This window comes from Peromyscus maniculatus, chromosome X, assembly GCF_049852395.1.
Source record: "Peromyscus maniculatus bairdii isolate BWxNUB_F1_BW_parent chromosome X, HU_Pman_BW_mat_3.1, whole genome shotgun sequence".
NCBI lineage: Eukaryota > Metazoa > Chordata > Mammalia > Rodentia > Cricetidae > Peromyscus > Peromyscus maniculatus.
The window spans coordinates 39,319,210-39,342,224 of record NC_134875.1 but is presented as its reverse complement, the minus strand read 5'-3'; the positions used below and the strand labels follow the sequence as shown (position 1 = coordinate 39,342,224).

The window sequence follows — 23,015 nt, the reverse complement described above, 5'->3', positions numbered from 1 at the left end:
TATGGTCTTAATGAAAGTATAAGTTGTCTCATAATCTATACTTGGCTTCCTCTTTGCAAAGACAATGGGCAGAGGTACTTAGACTGTGTGAGCCTTGGGAGCTGGGGAGTTTTCTTGAGTTTTCTCTGAGGAGACACAGATGCTGCCCTACTCAGAGGGCCTGACTCTCAGTATCTTTTGTTTAAAAGTTGTATTTATCTTGAACTACAAGTCCTTTTAAAGACATACATCTTTGTGGCAGTTCTGGTACATCCCTCAGTTCTGTTAGCAGCTGAGCTCATGTTTACCCCTTCTAGGCAGGGCCCCTCTCTCTTTCTGCCCATCATTTAAATGTAGGTGGTCTCCCTGGGCTCCTTGGCTGTCTCTCACCCTTAGATGCCAATGACTTTCAAATCCTTATCTTCAGCCCAGACCTCCCCTAGTTTTCCAGTCACCCACTAATCACCTCAAACTCAAAACATCCCTAACCGAATCACTCATTTCTACTCACTCCCCCAACCTATCATTCATGTGTATGCCACAACAGAGTTTTTAACATCTGTGTCTATGTGATCTGCTGTCTGACACCACTGTGTGATTCTTGTAGGCTTTCATACCTATTCCTGTCCCCTGGCCTCCAGAAGGGCTTCTGAAGGAGACAGATTCTACCATCTTTGAGGATATATTTTATAAACAAGAAGAAAGCCAAATAAATGCATACTAAAAATGTGAGATAAATCCGAGAAAGGAGGTACAGACTATCAGTATGCATTATTTTTTACAGGAAGTTGGGGAAATACTTCCCTTCCCAAGTGCCAATTGATGAGAGAGACTTGAAGGAAAGAATGGAGCAAGCCACCCAGCTCCCTGGGGGCAGAGTTCCTTGTAGAGCAGCAAGCACAAAGACCCTGTGGTGACGGAGGCACTAGATGCACTAGACAGAAGAAGAACCAAGGAGAGGGATGTGTGATTTGGAACAGTAAATGAGGGGGAAAGGCAAAAATAGTAAAAGACAAGGCCACAAATGTGGGAAATGGGAGGAAAGGGAGTCCTGCTGTATAGGCGAGGGCTTTGTAGGTCAAGGTGTGGATTTCTGATGTGTTCATTGCCTTAGTGACCATTCTCAGCATCTGCCTCCAGGAGCTCCCTGTCAGTACTTGAAAGCTGCTGTAAGGGCTCCTGAAACTGGTTGAATGGAAGCATTAGAAGGCTTCAATGGAGACTGGACAGAGCTATTGGACTCTGCTGCCATGTCTACTATACCGATCTGAATCTGTATCAATCAGTGTCACTATGAATCCTGTCTTTTTAGATAACTCAGACTGTCTGTTTTGTAGAGGTTGGACTTTTCAGGAATTGAGCCTGATGTAAAGCCATTTGAAGAAAAGTGCACCAAGCGTTTCCTGGTGAATTGCCATGATTTAACTTTCAACATCTTGGGTCACATTGGGGACAATACAAAAGGACCACCCACAAATGTATGTATGACCTTTCTTTCTACTGCCCTGCATCCAGCAAAGTAAAGAAATACTTTTTTTTTAATGAGTAAGGACTAATTGGCAGGATGAAAATTCCACTCTTACATACTATGATAAATTTGACAGGAAGAATTTCATCTCTTTCTTTGGCCAAAATACACATGTGTTCTCATCTTGAGAGGATTCCTGCAAGTCTTACCTACTTAGAGTAGCAGATGGAGAAGGTGCTTCCTTTTCAGGAGCAGCGCGTCCTCAGAACCTGGAAAAAATACCCCTCACACTGGATTTGACTAAGGACTAGGAATTCTTTTTGAAATTGGTTCACAGAATGAATTAGTATCCCCAAGCCCCGGTGAGACACAGATGCTATGCAGCCTGCTGGGCTCTCTTACTGTTGTATAGAATGGAATTCACTTTTGCTCTGTGTAAATATTAGGAATCATAAATCGAGGTGGTCAGAAATATTTGCCTGTGTAAATGTCAAATCTTCAAAGACACTGTATTTGATGTTCATCTTTGTGTTTTTAGTTGTTTCAGAAATACCAAGTAATGATTGATTCTTTCACAAAGTAGCTAAAATATACCCGAGCACTTTTCTGCCTGTAAAGGGTTAATCTTTATGCCATCTGGCATGAAATTTCTCTTTGTGACCAGCTTTCAAATGCCATCTGTAGGGAGGAATCATGTCTTCCGAATTTGCTGATGGGGCAGAGCGTTATTTGAGTAATTTACTATTGACTGATATTAGCTCTTATGAAATGTATAGTCTAGTACATTGCAATATACCAGACAGAAATTTTTAAAACTGATCTATAAGGTTAGCATTGTTTTAGGAGTCATATCACTAAATGTGTAGAGATTTAAATTTTATTATAGATCAGTTTTTCTTTAGATGAAACTTTTGGATTCTACTCATCTTTTAAAAAAATGTGACTTGTAAATTTTTGGGAATTCATAACTTGGGAATTTACACTACACAAAATTAAAATTTGACTAGTTTTCATTTCTGAATGCCTTTCCTTCTCTGCAGAATAAATATAGTACAATTTTAATTAAATATTGAACTGGGATGGTTACACAATAACTCAAACTTGAAGGAAAAACTCATTTTGCAGTTTATCTCCCAAAGTCTGAATTTTAAAATGTCAGCTGTCTTCATTCCTAGGTTGAGCCCTTTTTCATCAACCTCGCCTTATTTGATGTAAAGAACAATTGTAAAATTTCAGCTGACTTTCATGTAGACTTGAACCCGCCCTCCGTCCGTGAAATGCTGTGGGGCGCCAATGAAGGCAGCGCAAAGGGCTATTCACCTGAGTCTCTCGTCCATGGAATTGCCGAGTCACAGTTATGCTACATAAAGCAGGTGAGTGTTGAGCGCTAGCTTTTGCAGCGCATTCAGAACAAGAAAGAGAAGCATCTTTGCCTTACGCTAGTGCCAGGCGTTTTTCTTAGGGCATCCCACCTCTTAGAAGATCTGTCCAGACGGTCTTCTGCTGACTGAGGTTGGCAGGGGGAAATGGAAAGCAATGAACATGTTAGGAACACATTGGCAGAACCACATCTTTTAGTGGCTCCATGCTATGGAAGTCAATGGAAATATTTTGTGAAGTACAACGCAAATATAGAGCCAGACACACACATGTGAACACATGTACACACACTCATTCACACTGGTTTGATCTTCTGGGTGTGGCAGTAGGTGCCACAAATGTTTATTCTCTGAAGAAAAACTGACTCTACATTCTCGTGTCTCTTATAAGTAGGTAGTTCTAATGGAGCATAACAATTCCTTTGAAAATGGTTCTTGAAAAAGCGAAGGGATGAAACCACAGTGTCCCACCTGTAATGGCTGATGCCAAGCATCGCCTTTACAAAGAGCCTCGCAGTTCCTTGGCATTCCGACCTGTGACTGGAATGGAGGCCACAAAGGACTTTTATAATGCGACACAAATGAGAATGTGGCCCAGAGGCAGAGTGAGAGTCACACGAGCAAGATGCTCAGATAATAAAGAGAATGATTTGTCCCCAGGTAAAATTGTTGTCTTCTGATTACAATATTACATTGTTATGGAAAAAACGTAGTCTAAATGCTATAAAGAAGAAAGTAGAAGTAACCACCCACATGAAATACTCTTTTCACACACCTTTCCAGATGTTTCTGTTGTTTATATAAATATATATAAATTCTGAATACTTTTATAAAATTTGTATCATATTCATGATATCTTATACCTGCTCTGTGCATTTGTTGTCTTATTTATCCTGTATAGATACTGATATGTGACATTCATGTTAAAGGCTAACATGATATGCTGATTTAGTTAGGATATTCGTAATTTTTTTGTATTATAATTCTACATTGCACACCTGCATACATACATTTTAACACATTTTTTTTTTTCAAGAAAGGGTTTCTCTGCGTAGTTTTGGTGTCTGTCCTGGATCTCGCTCTGTAGACCAGGCTGGCCTCAAACTCACAGAGATCTGCCTGGCTCTGCCTCCTGAATGCTGGGATTAAAGGCATGTGCCACCACCGCCCATCTTTGAACACATTTTATAAATTATCGGAGACTATTCGGACTAGTCAACATGGTGAGCTCTGGGTTCAGTTAGGGACCCTTCTCCAGGATTTAAAATGGGGAGCCATCGAAGAAGACACCTGATGTCAACATTGGGCTCCTCCATGCACACATATGTGTAGCATACATGCATGGGAACACACACATTTTCACACACCACACACATGCATACACACAATAAATGCCTCTGGACCCTCTTCTCTACTGTGAAAGCAGTGACAGCTCCTGCTTCCTAGGGCCATTATGGGGATCAGACAAGATGTACCATCCCCAGAAAGCACTCTGTGACAGGCACACCTACCTTGCTTAGTGCAACACGTTTTCTCAGTGCAATGTGCCTGCTACGGGTAGCACCAATAACAGTGACCTTATATAAAGGAGAGAGAGCATGTGCTTTTATCAATTGCCAGATATTATTAAAGTGTAATATTGATTGCTGGCATCAGTGTGGGTAAATGCCAAGATGGCTGGAATGGGGAATAATAGGTACCCAGCAAATGATAGCAATACTAATGACCGGCTTGACTATTCGAACCTACCCACATCACGTGACATACTGGAAGCCCAGGGCGTGCACTCTTCTTTGCCATCTCCTCATTATGTAAACATCTCCGAGCTTCTGTTTCTGAATCCTTTAAATATGTACATAACTAGTGCCTTCGATTTTTTTTTTAAATGAAGGTGGAATGAGATAAAGCATACAGATAGTCAGGTGTAGTTAAGCATAAGTTAATTAGCAAGAATGATACTTAATTGGGTGCACTAGTGTACACCAGCTACTTGGGAGGCTTGAGGCAATGGGATTGCTTGGACCTGAGAACTCCAGGCCAGCTTGGCCAACATAGCAAGATGGGTGGATGGAAGGAAGGGAGGGAGATAGGAATGGCAAAGTCAGGCAAGAAGGAAGGAATGGATCAGGTGGTGGTGGCAGCGATTCACACCTTTAATCCCAGCACTCTGGAGGCAGAGGCAGGCGGATCTGAGTTTTAGGCCAGCCTAGTCTACAGATCGAGTTCCAGGACAGCCAAAGCTACACAGAGAAACCCTGCTTTGAAACCCCAAAAACAAACAAGAAGAAAGAGGAGGAGGAGGGAAGGAAGGAAGGGAAATGGGGAGGGGAAAGGAAGGAGAAAATGCAAAGGAGAGAAAATGAAAAAATGGGAATGAAAGAAAAATGAAAAGGAAATATTTAGAAAAGCAAATAGATGCAAATGGAAAACCACTATAGACATGTAAGACCTGACTGAATGTTGCAGGTGAAACTTTGGGATTTATGAACAGACCATTGCTTCCAGCAACCATAAGGCTAAGGTTGTCGTCATCAGATTCTCTTACTTTGCTGGAATCCACCTTCCTGATGGCTCCATGCCTGAATTTGAAATAAGCATTACTTTATGACTTCCTTTGTTCCGTCTCTATGAAACCTTCACTACATTGTCACCGCTTTGAAACATAGAATTTTGGGGTATCCTGAATCTTTGTTACCAGGCCATATTTGGCAGACACAATAACAGAATAAACTCTTATCCCCTTAAAAATAATTTAAAAAGTAAAATTTACTAGGCTCTTGAGTGCTAAGCATACCTTCTGCAAGGGCAGCTTGAATAGTCTGTTAGCCCAGCTTAGAGCTCAGGCAGCATGTTTCCTGCAATATCAGAAGCCAAGTTCTGTGACCGTGATGTCGTTTGATGGGCCACCCTAGTGGTAACCAGACTTCTAATGTACGTTATTTCATTTAATCCATACAAGAAGTCTTTGAGATCACTGTCACTCTTAGTGCCATCATTTCATGGGTTAGAAACCCGAGGTGGATGGTGCCAGAATGTGAACCCAGCTGTCTGCATCCTCGTCCCTATTTGACATAGCTTATTCCGTGTTTGCTCATGCTGGCTGCTTGGGAGTCTATGGCCCAGACTTTCTCCAGGCTCTTTGACTTGGGAGCGGAGGGGCCATTGCTAACCTCTTCAACTGTTTTCTATTGGGTTCTGTCAAACTCAGCAGCTCCAATGTGGAACTAATGAGATGATGTGTCTGAAATGCTTTGAAAACTAAAAAGCAATGTATTAACAAACTTGGTAATATACCAAACAGGAAAATAAAACTTGGTAAAGACCCAATGATGGATTATTCTCTTCAGATTCATTTGTTTATCCAATTGAGAGACAAAAACCACTAACAGTAATTAGAGGATTTTTTTTTCATTTGGAGAGACAAAAGATGACGTTGTTATTCCACACACATTCAAAGAAAATGATGTAACTTTGGCTGTGTCCGTATTTGTGCCTTTAAACAGTATAAAGAGACCAGGCAAGTTCTAGAGCCTCTGCTTCTTCCCTTTATATCGACAGCACCGAAGCTTTGAATCTTCAGAGTTGTCCATAATATGGTTTAAGGTGTGTGTGTGTGTGTGTGTGTGTGTGTGTGTGTGTGTGTGTGTGTGTTGCCTGTATATGTCCATGAGGGTATATGTATGTACATGTGCATGCAGGTGTGGAGGTCAAAGGTCAATGGTGGTGTCTTCCTCAATCATTCTTTACCTTATTTTTTAAAGAGATTTTAATTTTTTTTGTTTTTAATTGTGAGTGTGTTGATGTGTGCATATATGGACAAATGGGTGTGAGTGTCCATGTAGGCTCCTGGAGCTGGAGATACAGGCAGCTGTGAGCCCTGTTCCCAACATGGGTGCTGGGAACTGAACTCTTGGCCCTTGCAAGAAGAGCATGAGCCAACTTTCTACCCCTCCACTTAATTATTTTGGACCAGCATCTCTCAGTGAAGCTGGGAACTCTTCTATTCAGTTGGACTGGTTGGCCTGTGAACTCCAGAGATCGACCTATCCCCTCCCCAGTACTGGGGTTTCAGACCTACTCCTGGCTTTATGTGACTGTCAAACTCAGGTGCTCCTGCTTGTGTGGCAAACTCTTTACTGCTGGGCCATCTTCTCAGCCCCCGCTGGTGAGATTTTTATATTAGGCAGAGCAGCAGAAGTGTGATCTTTCTTCCTACTTCACCGCAATAGGTGTGAATTGGGAGTGAACCGCTCAGTAGTTAGAGCTCCTTGGGAGACCCCCATTATCTTTAGCACATAGCAGTGAAACCAAACAATGTGTATTGTAGTCACTAGGCCTAAGAACTCAACTTGCAAAACAGCCGAACAGGAGGAGCTTGGCAGCATAGTGGGACGTGTACTTGGGACTGAACACAGGTGACGCGCTAGTAAGAAAACAGGAACGGCATGCATTTGGAAAGCTGCATTGGAAGCGGCCAGCATTACCCTCTGGACATGCTGGTACAGGCCTGGGATACTAGTGCTCCAGCATGCAGGTGGCAGGGCCAAGAGGATGTTTAGAGTTCAAACCTAGCCTGGGCTGTATATAGCTAGACCCTGTCTCAGAAAGTCCCCCAAGTAACAAAAATGTTCTTCTACCTATTCCTAGAATCCTGGACATGATCCTATGTTGAATATCAACATTCTGTACTCTCCGCACTACAAGATAGCAGTTGCCAAACAGCCATATGTATGTTGCATAAAAATATCTAACAGAAGTCATTTTTCCCCAGGGAATCTTCTCAGTGACGAATCCACATCCTGAAATTTTTCTAGTTGTGAGAATTGAAAAGGTGCTGCAGGGAAACATCACACACTGTGCGGAACCCTACATCAAAAACTCGGATCCAGTAAAGGTATTGTAAAACACCATTGGTGAAGATGCCTGCTTAATAGAGAACTTAGCTTTTACCAGTATTTCAAATGGCACTGTCTGTGACTTTTTTCACGCTGTCTGCTATAGGGAGCTGTACCTCTGTCGACTCCTGTCTCTGATGCAGTGAGGCTGGCCAGTGAGCACTTCCTCAGTGTATTGACTTTGAAGGGCTGCCATTTGTCATGCTCCATTTCATTCTTCAGACTTTTTCAGTGTTATTCCTTTCTTGCATGATGTGTTCACATATACATGGTGGGGATTTTTCATTTTTTTTCTGAATGTTCTCAAATGGCCATTTTTGTCATTATCAGAATCTCTAGATCATGCCTCTGACTGTTTAGACACCATTTGCTTGAGGCCTGCCCTAAGTATAAGTATAAGTAAGAAATCTGAGACCCAGGGAAGGGAAGTGTTTGTGGAACAATTCATTCATAGCACTACAGTTACTGTCTATTTCAGAGCCATCAACCTGTGGTATGTTGCATTTTACTGTATTCAAATCACATGTATTAAGTAGCGGCTGCTGAGGAGACCCGACTGATTTGTGGACGAAAGTCTTTGCAATGTACACAAAAGCCTCTAGCCTGTTCGTGTCCCTAGGGCTAAGCATCCAGCCTGTGCTTTGCCGCCTAGTTAGGCCTTATAGACAGCTTCGCCTTTGTCATCCCTCACTGCCTGTTCAAACAGCGGCTGCTGCCCACACGAGACTAATTGCAGTGACTTTTGTCACTTGTGCCTTATCTTGGCGGTAGAAAGGTCAACTGTATCTAGAGCACACTTCTTCCATGACTAATGAGGCTCTGTCAACAGTGTGGAAGGAAATACATGTTAATACTGCTCAAAGTGTTCCTAGCAGAGGACGGTGGTTCAGAGGAGTCCTACATCTCTTTAGTCTGTCTTCCGTGGAGAAGACCACATGCCAAAAAGAATTCACATTTTGGTTAGTGATTTGGCTCAGTGGTAGTGTGGAAGGCTCTGGGTTTCATCTCCAGTCACTCGCCACCCCCCAGCCCTCCACAGGATTTTAAAAGAGATACTTTAGTCTTGGAAAATGGGTAGCAGGGATATGTTATATTTTAATATTTTATTTATTTATAGATGCTTCTTCCTAGATTTTGGTGTTTTATAATGATGACTTGGGGGGAGGTTTGGGAGTGAATCCCTGGCGGACTGAACAAATCTAAACTCATCTTCTTCTTTCTGACCACAGACTGCCCAGAAGGTACACAGGACAGCAAAACAAGTGTGTAGTCGCCTTGGACAATACAGAATGCCCTTTGCTTGGGCAACCAGGTTCGTGTCAACAAAATCCTGACCCTTCTATTTTCGGTTGTCCGAAGTTGGGGGCCAGTGTCCTTACCAGCATTTCAGCGGTCTATTTCTGGCAGGCCAGTAGTGTCCTGGGATACGTGGGATGTATAGCTTCTTTCTTTAGAATTTTCTGTGCTTCCAAGACTCCCTTCCAAACCCCTCTTTTGTTTGTGGATTCTTGCTTTAGGGAATTTTTTTTTTGGCTTGGGTTAGTCTGATGGATGCCACTTAATCTTATATTTTAATACAGCTCATTGCTAACGTGATAGAATTTTCCCCCAGAGAACTAAAATGTGTGACGAATTATGTACAATATGCCCAGTTTTTCAGAGTTGGCTGAGTTTATGGCTTTAAAAATTATCATAGAATCATTCTGGAATATGTACTAAATATTCGATGACAAAGAATGCAGTCATGAAGTGCAAGCTTATAATTAATAGATTCTCTTGTTTCCTGGTGACAAGCTCAGCCAACCCTTTGGGAATAGTGTATTTAGAAGCATACATTTTCTCTGACTCTTCTGTTACTGTAGTTTATGAAGGTATTTTATCCAAATCTTACAAATCTACAGGCGGTGAGGACTTGAAGCCTGTTTCTTGCTTATCCCCACTTCAAAGTGTAAATTCATCAGCTTGTTTGTGGTACAGCCTGTACAACTGACTGGCAGTTCTTGGGAAAGGGCACCATGTTCTGAATAATTCAATCAGTTATGTTCACTGTGTGCTGGGGAATAGCACAAGGTAGGAGATTTGAAGTGAATCAACTCTTCTGTCGCTATTTATAACCATTTTATTTGGGGTAAGGATCTCAAAATGTTTCATGTGCTAATAGATGAGAAGGCACTATTTTCCTTGTTTTACACACTGGTTAAAACAAATGATTGCCAAGGATAGGTGAATGGCAAAAACTAATGAAGGTTGACATTCCAGAAGGTAAAGTGTGGCTTAGAAATATAGATATACAATTACTTGTAATGCTTCTACCTTCAAAGTCCATTGCTGTTGCTGCTACTGTTTATTATTAATAATACTCATTAAGTGTTAACTCTGTTCGGAACATACTGATATAAGTTCTTACTGCATATTTTGTTTATTGATTTATTTTTTGAAGTACAGTTTTGCCACATATCTCTGCTTAACTTAGAGCTCACTATTATGTTGACGAGGCTGGGCTGGAACTTGGAGCAATCTTCATGCCTCTGGCTTCAGAATGCTGGGGGTTATGGGCATGCACTGCCATGCATGGCCTAATGTTTATTTTTTTAAGAGACAGGTCCCATTGCCCCATCTTTGGCATAAGGGAATGGAGACAGGAAAAGAAAATGAAACCCATGCCTAAGTGTTACAGCATGCGGCAGAGTAGAGATGAGGCTATGGGCTACCCAGCCTTAGCACTAACTCTAGGCCACTGTGTGTGGCATTCTCCTGTTCCCAGACAGTTACAGGAACTGCCTGATGCTGTTTGGTCAGTTGAGAAAACTAATTGTGAAAGCTTCAGAGAGAAACTCTGATACCCAGTTCTGGTGAGAAAGTATGCTATTTTCTCCTTCCTGGATTGTTTCTATCAGCAGCAGTAGCAAGAATTTACTCTAAATGTTTGTCTTATAAAAGTTTGGCATTTAAAAGTGTATGATAAGCCCCTGTTAGTAGATATAAATATTTAAAGTAGGAACAACGAACCAGCTCTGCTATGGAGAATTGGGTTTCTGGCTATTGCTACTTCCAGTGCATTAGCTGCTTATATATTACTTTCCATTTTAGTAGTAAAATAGCTGCTTAAAATGGTAGAAGAGGCTGGGTGTGGTGATGCATGCATCTTTAATCCCAGCACTCATGATGTAGGGGGAAGAAGGCAGATCTCTGAGTTCGAGGCCAGCCTGGTCTTACATAGTAAATTCCAGACCACTCAGGCTACATAGTGAGACCCTGTCTCAAAAAAATAAAGTAGGAGGGTAGGGCCTCAAAATAATATATATATATATGCTTTATATTAAGTTATCTTTAAGATTCAATGCAATTTTTATCACTTTTTTATGGTCATAAAACACATCACTTTTGATAATATACATAAATTTCAAGAATGGACCTTAGTAAGTGTTCACAAATGTAATGACCACTTTAACCATGACTGATAAGGTATAAAAGGGATATTTCTCCCCAGAAATGTTCCTCCTGGACCTGTCCAGTCACCTATTGCACCCTTACCCACCCAGGCAACCACCCATCTGACTGTCACGGTAGATGAAATTTTATCTGTCCTGAACTCACCATAGAAGTGGAATCCTGCAGCATGTATCCATGGGGTTGGTTACTTATGCTCAGTGTATTTTTTAGATTTATCCATGTTGTGTGGTAATTCATTTTGGGTGTTTTGTGTGGCATTCCACTGTGTGATATGCCAGTTTGTTCATTCCTTTACTAGTTGGTCAATTTCTGGTTTATTACCAATTTGGAGTGATAGCAAATAGATCTGCTGTGAGCATCCAGGTAGCATGTGGACCATGCTTGGAAATAGAGTGGCATTGTTGTAGAGTGAGTGGTGTGGGCATCGCCACAGCACTTGGACGGTTTTGCATTCTCACCAGTGCTAGTGGAATTTATTGGCACTTCCAACTTGGTTTAAAAAGCTTTTCTACTGCTGTTCTAGACCCATTTTCAAAGACGTTCAGGGCTCTCTGGATCTGGACGGGAGATTTTCCCCTTTGTATAAACAAGATAGTAGCAAGCTTTCAAATGAAGACATTCTCAAGTTGCTATCAGAATACAAAAAGTAAGTATGTGATATGATTGTACTCAATGAATAGGATGGATGAATTACCAATTTCTTAAACTAGTGAATGTGAGTTATACATGGACAAAACTGAATGCTTAAAAATTTGAGTTGGATTTCAGGTAACTAATCATTCAACAATCATCATTTTTAGCCCTAAAATATTCTTGCTTTATCCCTAGGCCAGAAAAGACAAAATTGCAGATTATCCCTGGACAGCTGAACATCACAGTGGAATGTGTTCCTGTAGATTTGCCAAGTAAGAATGTATTGCAAATACACATTGACATTTGTAATTGGAGCTTGAGTACTTATCATGAGTTTACTGCAGGTTTTCACAGTGTCTTAACTCCCTACAGCTACCTAACCAACAAGGGAAGGAGGCAGCCAGCAAAGGAAGTTTGGGGTCATACATTGCAAACGGAGGTCATTCTATATATTGTAAAGACCTTGAGATGGAAACAAGGTCTTTGTTTCCAAACAAGGTACATACAAAACAAACTTGTTTTGTATGAATAGGGAGGAAGCCGGTGTGGCTCTGTGGTAGGATGTGTTGGGAACAATGGAGCAGGAAATGGAAGTAGAGAATTGTATAGACTATAGTAACACCTTAGATTTGCATTTTATTTTAAGTACATTGAGAAGTCACTAAAAGATTGTACACATGGGGCAATAGTCAATGTGTATTTCAAAACATGTAAGAGTGAAATAGATTATTTTCCATAAAAAATCATTGAGGGGAATGGAGAGATGGCCCAGTAGTTAAGAGCACTTGCTACTCTTCTAGAGGACCCAACTTCAGATCCCAGCACTCCAGCTTCGGGAAATCTGACAACTTGGCCTCCGTGGGCACCTACACAAATAATGAAATACATCTTTAATGAAATAATTGAAATCTAGGCAGGAGTTTATGAATATGCATATAGATGGTCATTGCAACATTCTTTACATTAGAGGGAACTTGGAAATTAATAGAATCAAGATTGTCAGTATGCTTCAAGTACATATGGCACACAAGTACCATAAAATTTGATGCAATGATTCCAATTGGTGCTCATAATTTGTTCAGTGAGATTTCGGATAAAATGTAAATAATCGAGATTGAGTTGGATACATACTGTAAGATTTTCATTTTGCTATATAAAATGTGCAAAGAAAGAAGAGTAGAAGATGCCACACTCAAATGCCCATGCTACTTATCTGTGGGTAGTAGCATGATCGATTGCTATTGTAACCTTTGTTCTATGCTCCAGAAGTTCTATTATTAGTATGTATTGCCTTAGTAATCAGAAAAAAGGCAACCAAACTGCATGGTCTTAGGCTCACTTTTGCCTGGGTCTGTTTTGTCCATCCACATGGTTCTAGGTCTACACTAAGGACAGTCTCACAGCCCTACAGATTGCTCGTCACCATTACTACAGTGGCAGCCTCACAGACCATATGGTTAAACTGCCAGAGACTTGGTGGGTTTTATTTTATTATTGGTAACACACCATAAGGTCTGTAATTTCAGAAGGCATCCATTATTTCTTTAGTGAAAATTTGCACCTGCACCAAGTTAACTTTTTAAAAGTGACTCTCCATGAGCTAATTGGAAGCATAAATTTACTCTTATTCCTTTCCCTGATACCAATAAAAACGTGCAGCGAAAGCTGAAATTGCAGCCACGGGAGGGAAAATGCAGTGAGTTTCTTTGCAGAGTTTAAATTTGTCAAAATTATGATGTGTTATATTTGGCAAGGCATTTGATGTTGAGAGTGAAATAACACCCCCTGTCTGGTGTAAAAGGTCCCATGAAGATCAGCAGCACTGTTGTGTCCTTTTCGGCTTCTTAGAGCTGTTTGACTTTTTGTCACCAAGAACTCTGTGTTGAAATCATTCTTTGCAAACACAATCTATGTATAGTTTTACAAATGCAGCCATGTGTTAATGACTGTTACATTGCATGTACTGTGCTTGCTTATGTTTTCCTACCATAGATTGCATTACCTCTTCATATGTGCCCCTGAAGCCTTTTGAGAAGAATTGTCAAAATATTACTGTGGAGGTTGAAGAGTTTGTTCCAGAAATGACAAAATATTGTTATCCCTTCACTATTTACAAAAACCATCTGTATGTCTATCCCTTGCAATTAAAATATGACAGCCAGAAATCATTTGCCAAGGTAAGGAAACTATACATTCTTGGCGTCTGCAATGTTATTTGCCGTCTACTCTACTCACTGTGTGACTCACTTTGGCTGATTCATGATTTTAGGCTAGGAACATTGCCGTCTGTGTAGAATTCCGGGATTCGGATGAAAGTGACGCCTCTGCGCTAAAGGTTTGTTTCTGGTGTCGATCAGTGTGTATTTTGGGAACAGACTGTAGAGACGAAAAGTTTAGTACTTGATGGTGTCATGCTATAAGTTTAATGTGCTAGAGTGGAGTAGACATTTTACATGCGAAGTGAAGAATTGGTTTCAATAATCATATATTACAAAATGGGGAGGATCTGCAGCTGGGAAGAGGGGTCAGTTTGGGCTGGGGATGTTGATTGATATGGTGGTATTGCTCTGTAGTAGAGAACTTGCTTAGCATGCACAAGGCCCTGGGTTCCATCGCGAAAAGGGGAGCGTGGATAAGGTCGACTTACTCAGTTTTGGCATTTGCTTCACTGGCCTAGTCACAAGGTCCCTCTTTTATGACTCAATAGTTTATAATGTTCCCTTCAGGGGACCTTATAATGTTACCATCAGGACACCTTAAACTCCTTTCTCTTTGAAACCTGAAGAGGCTTTTTGAGCTGACAGAAGCACAGCAGGATGGCTTTGATCTGAGGTAGGACTTCTGCCCCAGGGCTGGCCAAACAGTACCTCCAAACTTAGTTCTGTGATCTCCGTAGCATCCAGTGCGGCCATGGGTCCCCAGCATCACATTTTCTTTTCAAACCTGGTGATCAGAAGCCTGAGACAAAAACCCCAAACCAGGTAGCCATCACCAAGTGTGTGTCTGGTTCCTCGCTTCTAGCTTGAGTCTAAGTCAGCCAAATGGATGAGTAGTTATGCTCAAACCCACTAGAGAAAGCTGCCTATGCACTCCCGAGTAAATTGGTGAATATCGTATTGACCCTATGTTTCTCAAAGAGAACATTAAATTAAATGAAAGATTAGCTGGCTCAAATGCAGTGGGTTTTTTTCTCCCTCTGCTTGTCTCTTCACTAGAAATAAGGACAACTGGTTCCCGTTCCTGCCTGCAGCATCCTTGGATATACTTTAGAAGCCCTTTGGTCACGTCTCAGCAGTTCTTGGAAAATGCCTTGATAACTGTATTTCGGGAGAATTGGCTGTGGACTCATGGAGTCTCAGTTTCATTTCTTAGCTGGCCCAGAGGCTCTGTATTCATCCTTAAGCTTATTGAGTCAGTGGGAGGAAGAAAAGCAGAGTAGTCATGGAATGGGAACATCCCAAGGAACCATAGAAAGCCTTACCATCGAATACCAGAAAATGAGTGATTTTGAAAAAAAAATTGTCTCATAAAACGTCACATTAAAAAAAAATGTAAAAAGAAGCTGGGCACACCAGCACTTGAGAGGCAGAGATGGGGAGTCATGCAGAGAGTTCCAGACCAGCCAGGGCTACATAGAGTAAAACTTTGCCTCAAAAAAAAAAAAAAAAAGATTTTAAAATGTAAGAGAACATTTAGTTTGTCTGGAGCTTAATAGACATTTTATTTTATTTTTTAATGTTTAGGTTGTTGATTTTTAAAAACACCTTTTTACCACTGAACAAGGAGCATCCAAACAATCTTGCTGGCTAAGGTTCACCTGTCTGTCAAGTGAAGAGCCAGAAGCTTAGTAGAGAGGATCTCTTCTAAAGGAGAGGAGCTACACAGCTTCTCACTGTGGCCAGAAGTTGCAAACCCTTCGGTGGCTGAGTTAGGCACTGTCTGGGGTGCATCTGGAGTGACTACATAGTGCTTGAGCATGCAGGCTCCCGATGGTAGCTGGGCGGCCTCGGCCATCATCCCCCCCCCCCCCCCACACACACACTGTCTCTGAATGTATGTGGTACTGTAGCACCTTGTTAGCAGTGGTGACTCGCTTTCCTTCTTTTGCAGTGCATCTATGGAAAACCCGCAGGCTCTGTCTTTACCACAAATGCTTATGCTGTGGTCTCGCATCACAACCAAAATCCAGAGTTCTATGATGAGGTAAAAACATAATTTCACTATTTACAGCAGCCCTTTCTAATTCCTTTTTTAAAAATTTTCAAGCCATTCATCTGCCCATGCAATCCCTGAATGTTTTGTTCCATGAAAATAGAAAATGCCACATCAAAAGGAGAGGCTCCTGTTTTCCTGGTGTCCTATGATGACAGTGGGAGATTTATTCACAATTTTAAAGGCTTCTCTGAGTTAAGATAAAATAGGACATAAATTTCCTAGTGGAGCTGGGATTCTGGCCCTCCATACTTTCATCAGACTGGCTCTGTTTTACCACTTTCTCTTTGGGGGGAGTCTTCATTTCCTCACCTTTCAAATAAGAAATCCAGCTGGGTGGTGGTGGTGGTGGCGGTGGCGGCGGCGGCGGCGGCGGCGGCGGCGGCGGCGGCGGCGGCGGCGCACGCCTTTAATCCCAGCACTCGGGAGGCAGAGGCAGGTGGAACTCTGTGAGTTCAAGGCCAGCCTGGACTACAGAGTGAGTCCCAGGACAGGCTCCAAAGCTACACAGAGAAACTCTGTCTCAAAAAAAAAAAAGAAAAGAAAAAAATCAAATAAGTTGGAGGCTGGCCTGGGCTACATGAAAGTGTATCTAAAAAATTAGTAAAAAGAGATCTGGAGATGTAGTTCTCAGGTAGATAACTTGCCTAATGTGCACAAGGCCCTGGGTTCAAACCCCAGGGCCAGAAATTAACTAATTGATAACCATAATGTGGGTGTAGGCCATGAAACTAGAAATGAGATCACCAGGATAGAGAAAGGGTGTTGAGGAAAAGGGAAGAGGGGGTACGCTACAGAATACCTGTAAATGCAGTGGAAATGAGGCTGAGGGGATAAGGGGTCGAGGTGGAAGGGTAGGGGCAGCAGGGCCAGGGTGGAACCATACTGTAGACAAACTGTCTTTGGAAATGCCATACTGAAACTTAATATTTCAAGTGTTAATTTTTTTTTTTTTGGTTTTTTTGAGACAGGGTTTCTCTGTGTAGCTTTGCACCTTTCCTGGAACTCACTTTGTAGACCAGGCTGGCCTTGAACTCACAGAGATCCGCCTGCCTCTGCCTCCCGAGTGCTGGGATTGAAGGCGTGCACCACCACCGCCCGGCTCAAGTGTTAATTTAAAAACAAAGTTAAATAAATACATAAAGTAAAATTAACTAAATCCAGAATAGCTTTTCTGAGGGCATGTCTAGCTCTTTCCTTATGGTATTAAGTGGGAAGGGACAGCTTGCCTGTAAGTATGCAGCAGAGGGACAAAGCTGCTCAGCTGGGCGCCACAGTCCCGCTGGCCTCTCTGCCCACCTCACTGGAATGGCTGTGAAGGGGAGTGCTGTGGTGTTCCTGTCTAGTCTCTCTGGCTCTTTCTTTCTGTTTGTCTCTTTATATCTCTTTGAACTGCCCAGTGTGCCTCTGTCGCGGCCTCTTCTGGCCTCTGTATATTTGCTTATCCAAATCTGCAGACTGCTTTTGATTCCTAGTGTTTGCATGTGGCCTGAGTGGGCATCCTGGGCCAGATGCTCTGCTCTGTCTGCCTGGGCCCCAAAGTCTCCATTCTTGGCTTGGTCTGAAACCATCCCTTCTGCTGTCAGGATTTCTCCCTATCCGCCTGCTCCCCTACGGAGCATCTTGCCCCAGCTTTGGGCTTCACTCACTCTTTTCTCAGTGTGCTTTCCCTGGTTTCTTTGGGGGTGGGGAAGGAATTAGTAGTGCCTTACATTTTTGCTACCCAGGGAGAGAGTATGTCCATGTTTATGTGCAGTAGAGCATTAGATGCCCAGATGGTCTGGATGCTGTGAACAGGCATGTTCTGTAGATCTATAACAGACCTTGGTGATAATACTCCAAGCCATGCCTTGTATGGACTATAATTGGACCAAATGTCTATCAACTGTTTCTTACATGTAGCTTTATAACCAGTGCAAAGAACTAGATTGCATAATAAATCAGGTTTGATTTTAGAATGTCTAAAATAATACTGTTTGATTTATTCACTATATATTGACTAGGAAAGACAGAAAACAGTTATTTTCATGTGTATATGTAGGGTATGTATGGTGCCTAAGCTAGGACATATGCATCAAATCATTTAAATTTTTAATTTGTCTCTTATCTGCTAATAGGAGGTATAAGCATGAAATTAGTTTCTAATTAGAAAGTCACTTGAGATCATTTCTTATAAGCATCTTTTGAACCTAAATTTTTAAGTCATATATGACTTCTTTTTGTTTGTTCAAGAATAAAGTTACTTGCCAGGCGGTATTGGCACATGCCTTGAATTCCAGCACCCACGAGGCAGAGGCAGGCATATCTCTATGAGTTCAAGGCCAGCCTGATCTACACAGCAAGTTCCAGGACAGCCATGGCTGTTACACAGAGAAACCCATCTCGAAAAACCGAAAGAAAAAAAAATATTTTTTTTCTAGAGAAATTTTTTGTGAGCATTGATTTGTGGGTACCCTAATGCCATGGTATTTGCACATTGTTCATAAGGGTTTTTTTTTCAGTGCTTGTTTTAAAGGATTGCACTGGGTTACAGCATACCTGGGTATAAGGATATGATTTTTAATCTAGTGTTTTAGAAAATCCTGCTGTAAAGTTGAAGCTGGGAGACTCCACTGAACTCTACAGAAATAAAGTATTAAGTCAACACAAGTATTAAATCCCCATAACTCAGGAGAATACTGCTGTCAAACTGAAACCGACCAGAAAAATATTGGAAGTCTATTGAAATGATATCTACTATTTGGCTACTTGGCTTGTCCTTCGGGGAGGGAGTATTTTGGAACAACCTGGTGAAAGTGACCTACATGGCTGAGAGTCCAACCTGAGAACTTAAACAAAGTGAAACAAACCGTCATATGTAATTTTGCTATCATTTCAGATCAAAATTGAGCTTCCCATTCACCTGCATCCAAAGCATCATTTGCTCTTTACTTTTTATCATGTAAGCTGTGAAATCAACACGAAAGGAACAACTAAAAAGCAGGACACAGTGGAAACTCCAGGTCTGTGTGATGCTGTTTAATTATTTGTTTGTTTGTTTACTGTGGTGTTGGGTTCAAAGCCAGGGTCATATATTCTTTCTGTAAGATTAAAATCTTGTCATCAACTGTCAACTACTTCACTCCTTGACCAAAATGTACATTTCTGAGTTACAAAGTCATTGCTCAGCCCAGCACATTGGTGTATACTTGTAGTCTCAACTACTGAAGGGGTTAAGCGTAGAGGATTGATTACTTGAGCCCAGGAGTTCAAGACCAACCTGGGCAGCATTACAAGCTTCATCTGAAAACAATTCATTGGCAAAAGAGTAATTATATGTTGATTTTATTATCATGTGTATCAAATATCTTTGTCCAAATGCTTGTCAGCACAGCCAAACTACTTTAAGCAACATAAAGTGATAATGCTGCTCTCAGGGAAAAACACATATTATGATACAGTGTTGTTATGTCTTTTATGTAGAATTGCCCAGCAACTAGAATTTTCCAGTTATGCTTATTGTGGAAGAGAAAAGTAAGCCCAGAGCCAGGGACATCTGTGAGCTGGAGGGAGATTGGGGACTGCCTGTTGCTAATGAGAACAGATTTAATGAAGTTGAATAAGCTTCAGCACTGAGGCACCCGTTCTGGTCCTGTGTCACGAAGGCTTTAAATAACCGGCGGAAGACAGCTTTAGAAGAACATCCAAGGACTGTGAGCATAGCCTGTGTCACCTACACTTCATGAATGTCAGCATGCCTCAGGATGCATTCATTCAGCAACTATTTCTGCATATTTTTCTGTGAACTATATTAGTAGATACCGTAGAGAATGTAGTAAAAAAAAAATCTAATCTAGAGCTTGCCTTGGGGTTTCTATTGATGTGATAAAACACCGTGATCACAAAGCAACTTGAGGAGGAAAGAGTTGATTTCAGTTTGCAACTTGTAGTCCGTTATGAAGGGAAGTCAGGACAATAACTCAGAGAAGGAACCTGGAGGCAAAAACTAAAACAAAGACCACACAGGGATGCTGCTTACTGGCTTGCTCTTTATGGATTGCTCAGCCTGCTTTCTTATAGAACCCAGGACCACATGCCCAGGGATGGGACTGCCCACAGTGAGCTGGACTCTCTCCCCCATGTCAATCATTAATCAAGACAAGGCCTGATAGACTTGGCTATAGGTCAGTCTTATGGAGGTACTTTCACAATCGAGGGTCCTTATTCCCAAATGTCTCTATCTTACGTTAAGTTGACAGAAAAACCAACCAGGTCAGAGCTCATCTTCACTGAGCATATCATCTAGTTAGCTACATGGGTTCTATGCAGACATTCAATCTAATAGAAGATAGATAATAGTGAGCACTGAGAAAGTTGTGATACCTGAACACAGACGAGTGAGTCACTCAGCTGCTGACAGGACAAGTGGCTGTGACTCTGGGAAGGCTTTCAGGAGATGGTATTTGAATGAAGTCTTAAAGGCTAGGATTGAGCTTGTCAGTGCTCTGGTGGCTGGAAGCTGGGGCATTCTGGGATGAAGGGACAGTGTTTACAGAGTCAGAGTAATAAGGGATATGGACAGAAAACTGTAAGTACTTGACAAACATAAGAGCCCAGGATGCTGAGTGGGGAATCACAAGATGTCCGATTGAAGAGCATTCTGGAAAGCCTTGAATGCCAGGCTGTGAATTGGACTTTCTTTTGTGACAGGGGTGGAGTTTTTGAAGGGCTACTGACTCCAGTACGCGCTGTTTTGGAGGAAAATGGGCCAGGAAGCAAAGTGAAGGGCAGTGTAAGATAAAACAGGAAGAATCAAGGAAGAACAGAAGGACACCGGTTGGGGACCTGTTTAAAAGGTCATAAAAAGAAAGAGGGTACACTATGACCATATCAGGAAGAAGAATAAAGAATTAATAGAAAAGGAAAGTCAAGTGTGGAGGCTCATATCTGTAATTGCAACACTCAGAAGGCTGAGGCAGGAGGATTGCCATAAGCTTAATGCTAGCCCATGCTATAGAGTATGATCCTGTCTTTAATGAAAAAAAAAGAAGAAAGAAAAAGTTTAAAGTTTAAATCCTCCCAGTAAGAAACTCATTTGGTACCTTATGAATATATCCAACCATCCGTGGATTAAAATATTATTTTCTATGTGTGTATATGTTTATTGTGCATATGAATACATAAATGCATGACCAGGCCAGAAGACAGTCTCCACTGCCATCCCTTAGGTGCCTGCCACCCAGTCTTTTATTGAGACAGAGTCTCTCACTGGCCTAGAACTTTGCAAGAAGGCTGGGCCGACTGGCTAGCAAGCCCTAGGGATCCACCTGCCTCCATTAGCACCACAAGCTGGGAATTGTACATGGCCACACTTGACTTTTTAAATGTTGGTTCTGAGGATTGAACTCATGTCTTCACGTTTGCATGGCCAGCATTTTACCTCCTGAGCTGTCTCCCAGTCCCTGTGAATGTTAGTCTTAAAAATTGCATCTGAAAGCCAGGCAGTGGTGGCGCATGCCTTTAATGCCAGCACTTGGGAGGCAGAGGCAGGTGGATCTCTGTGAGTTTGAGGCCAGCTTAGTCTACATAACTAGTTCCAGGACAGCCAGAACTATGTAGAGAGAAACCTTTTCTCAAAAATTCCAAAAAAAAAAAATGCATCTGTACTAAATGCATACAGGCTTCCCCCCTTGTTTTTGTCCCCTAATCAGTGGAGTAAAACAATTATTTACAAAGCATTTACATTCCAGTAGATAGTATGTGTAATCAAGGAATGCTTTGAAATATACAGGAGGGTATGTGTAGGCATGGAAATACTATGCCATTTTACATAGTTGAATCAAGCATGCACAGATTTTACTATTGCTTGGATGATCTTTGACTGGTCAGCCTCCTGCAGATTCCAAGGGATGACTGTATATTTATTGTACCTGGCAAATGTCTGAACCCTCAAAAGAAGATACACCAGTATGTGACAGGTTCAGGACTAATGAGTTTGGGGGAGTCTGAGGGGGAGTTTGAAGGATACCATCAGGCAGCAGGACTGAATATTAGGGATCCTCATTGAAATTGCACTTAGTTTAGAGCAGGAGCCTGGAGAAATGGGACGGGAACAGAACTATGAGAATCCATGCAGGTACTTTCCTCCAGAGTGATAAATTGCAATTTCCTCATCCAAATTCTAGTCAGAAATGAGCAAGATGTTCAGCGAAGCATGAGGTGGTGATTCTTCATGCCACTCATCCATTCTAACTGCCCACCCTTTAAGTGGCTTCCTACCTTTGAGCCAGATGGCATGCTTGATAGTATATCTTTACAGCTTCCAAGTGCTGCCTGTGAGTTTCAACTAAGGGACACACTTGGCCATGCTCTGATAATTCACGGTGCAGAACTGTCACCTAAGCAGATTCATGCAGACAGAAAGTGAATTGATAGTTTCTAGGGATGGGGAGAAAAGGGAGGTTGGGAGTGCTTGCAAAGGTCGGTCGAGTTTCTTTTTAGAGTAATGAAAAATTTCTGCAGTCCTTGTTAATGGAGCAACTGCAAATTCACTAAAACATAGTATACAAATTACAGCTCAATAAAAACTCCATGAGGAAAAATGTTGTCAACCAACAAGAAATACGTTTCCCTATTTTCTAGTTTGGAATGTTTTCCATTGGTCAAAGTTTCAGAGCATCGACGGTGTTGTTTCTTTCTTTCCCTCATTTTTCATTTGCCTTCTTTCTTCTATTTTTGAGATTATAATTACATCATTTCCCCCTCCCCTTTCTTTCCTCCAAATCTTTCCATATATCCCTCCCTACTCTCTTTCAAATTCATGCCCTCTTTTTAAGTGTTATTGCATGCATATATGTATGTTTATATATTCCTGCTCCGTCTGTACATTGTAACTTGTATGTATGTGTTCCGGGCTGACCGTTTGGTATTTGATAGCCAGTTGCTGTTCCTCCCTGGGGAAGGCTATTTTTCCCCACTCTGTTGCTGTAGTTCTTTGTGTGGGGCTGAGGCCTCGTA

The 23,015-nt window shown here is 41.7% G+C and overlaps 1 protein-coding gene across 3 annotated transcripts in view; it reads left to right on the top strand.

The window, feature by feature from the left end:
• The window catches only part of Dock11 (dedicator of cytokinesis 11), a 184,050-nt gene that overhangs the window by 76,137 nt on the left and 84,898 nt on the right, over window positions 1-23,015 (top strand). For all 3 annotated transcript variants that reach the window (XM_006992962.4, XM_015986474.3, XM_015986475.3), the window contains exons 11-20: window positions 1,317-1,457; window positions 2,623-2,820; window positions 7,598-7,720; window positions 8,951-9,033; window positions 11,698-11,820; window positions 12,003-12,079; window positions 13,800-13,984; window positions 14,077-14,142; window positions 15,918-16,010; window positions 18,898-19,021. In XM_006992962.4, the coding sequence (XP_006993024.1) occupies window positions 1,317-1,457; window positions 2,623-2,820; window positions 7,598-7,720; window positions 8,951-9,033; window positions 11,698-11,820; window positions 12,003-12,079; window positions 13,800-13,984; window positions 14,077-14,142; window positions 15,918-16,010; window positions 18,898-19,021 (1,213 nt within the window). The remainder of the gene's footprint in view (window positions 1-1,316; window positions 1,458-2,622; window positions 2,821-7,597; window positions 7,721-8,950; window positions 9,034-11,697; window positions 11,821-12,002; window positions 12,080-13,799; window positions 13,985-14,076; window positions 14,143-15,917; window positions 16,011-18,897; window positions 19,022-23,015) is intronic.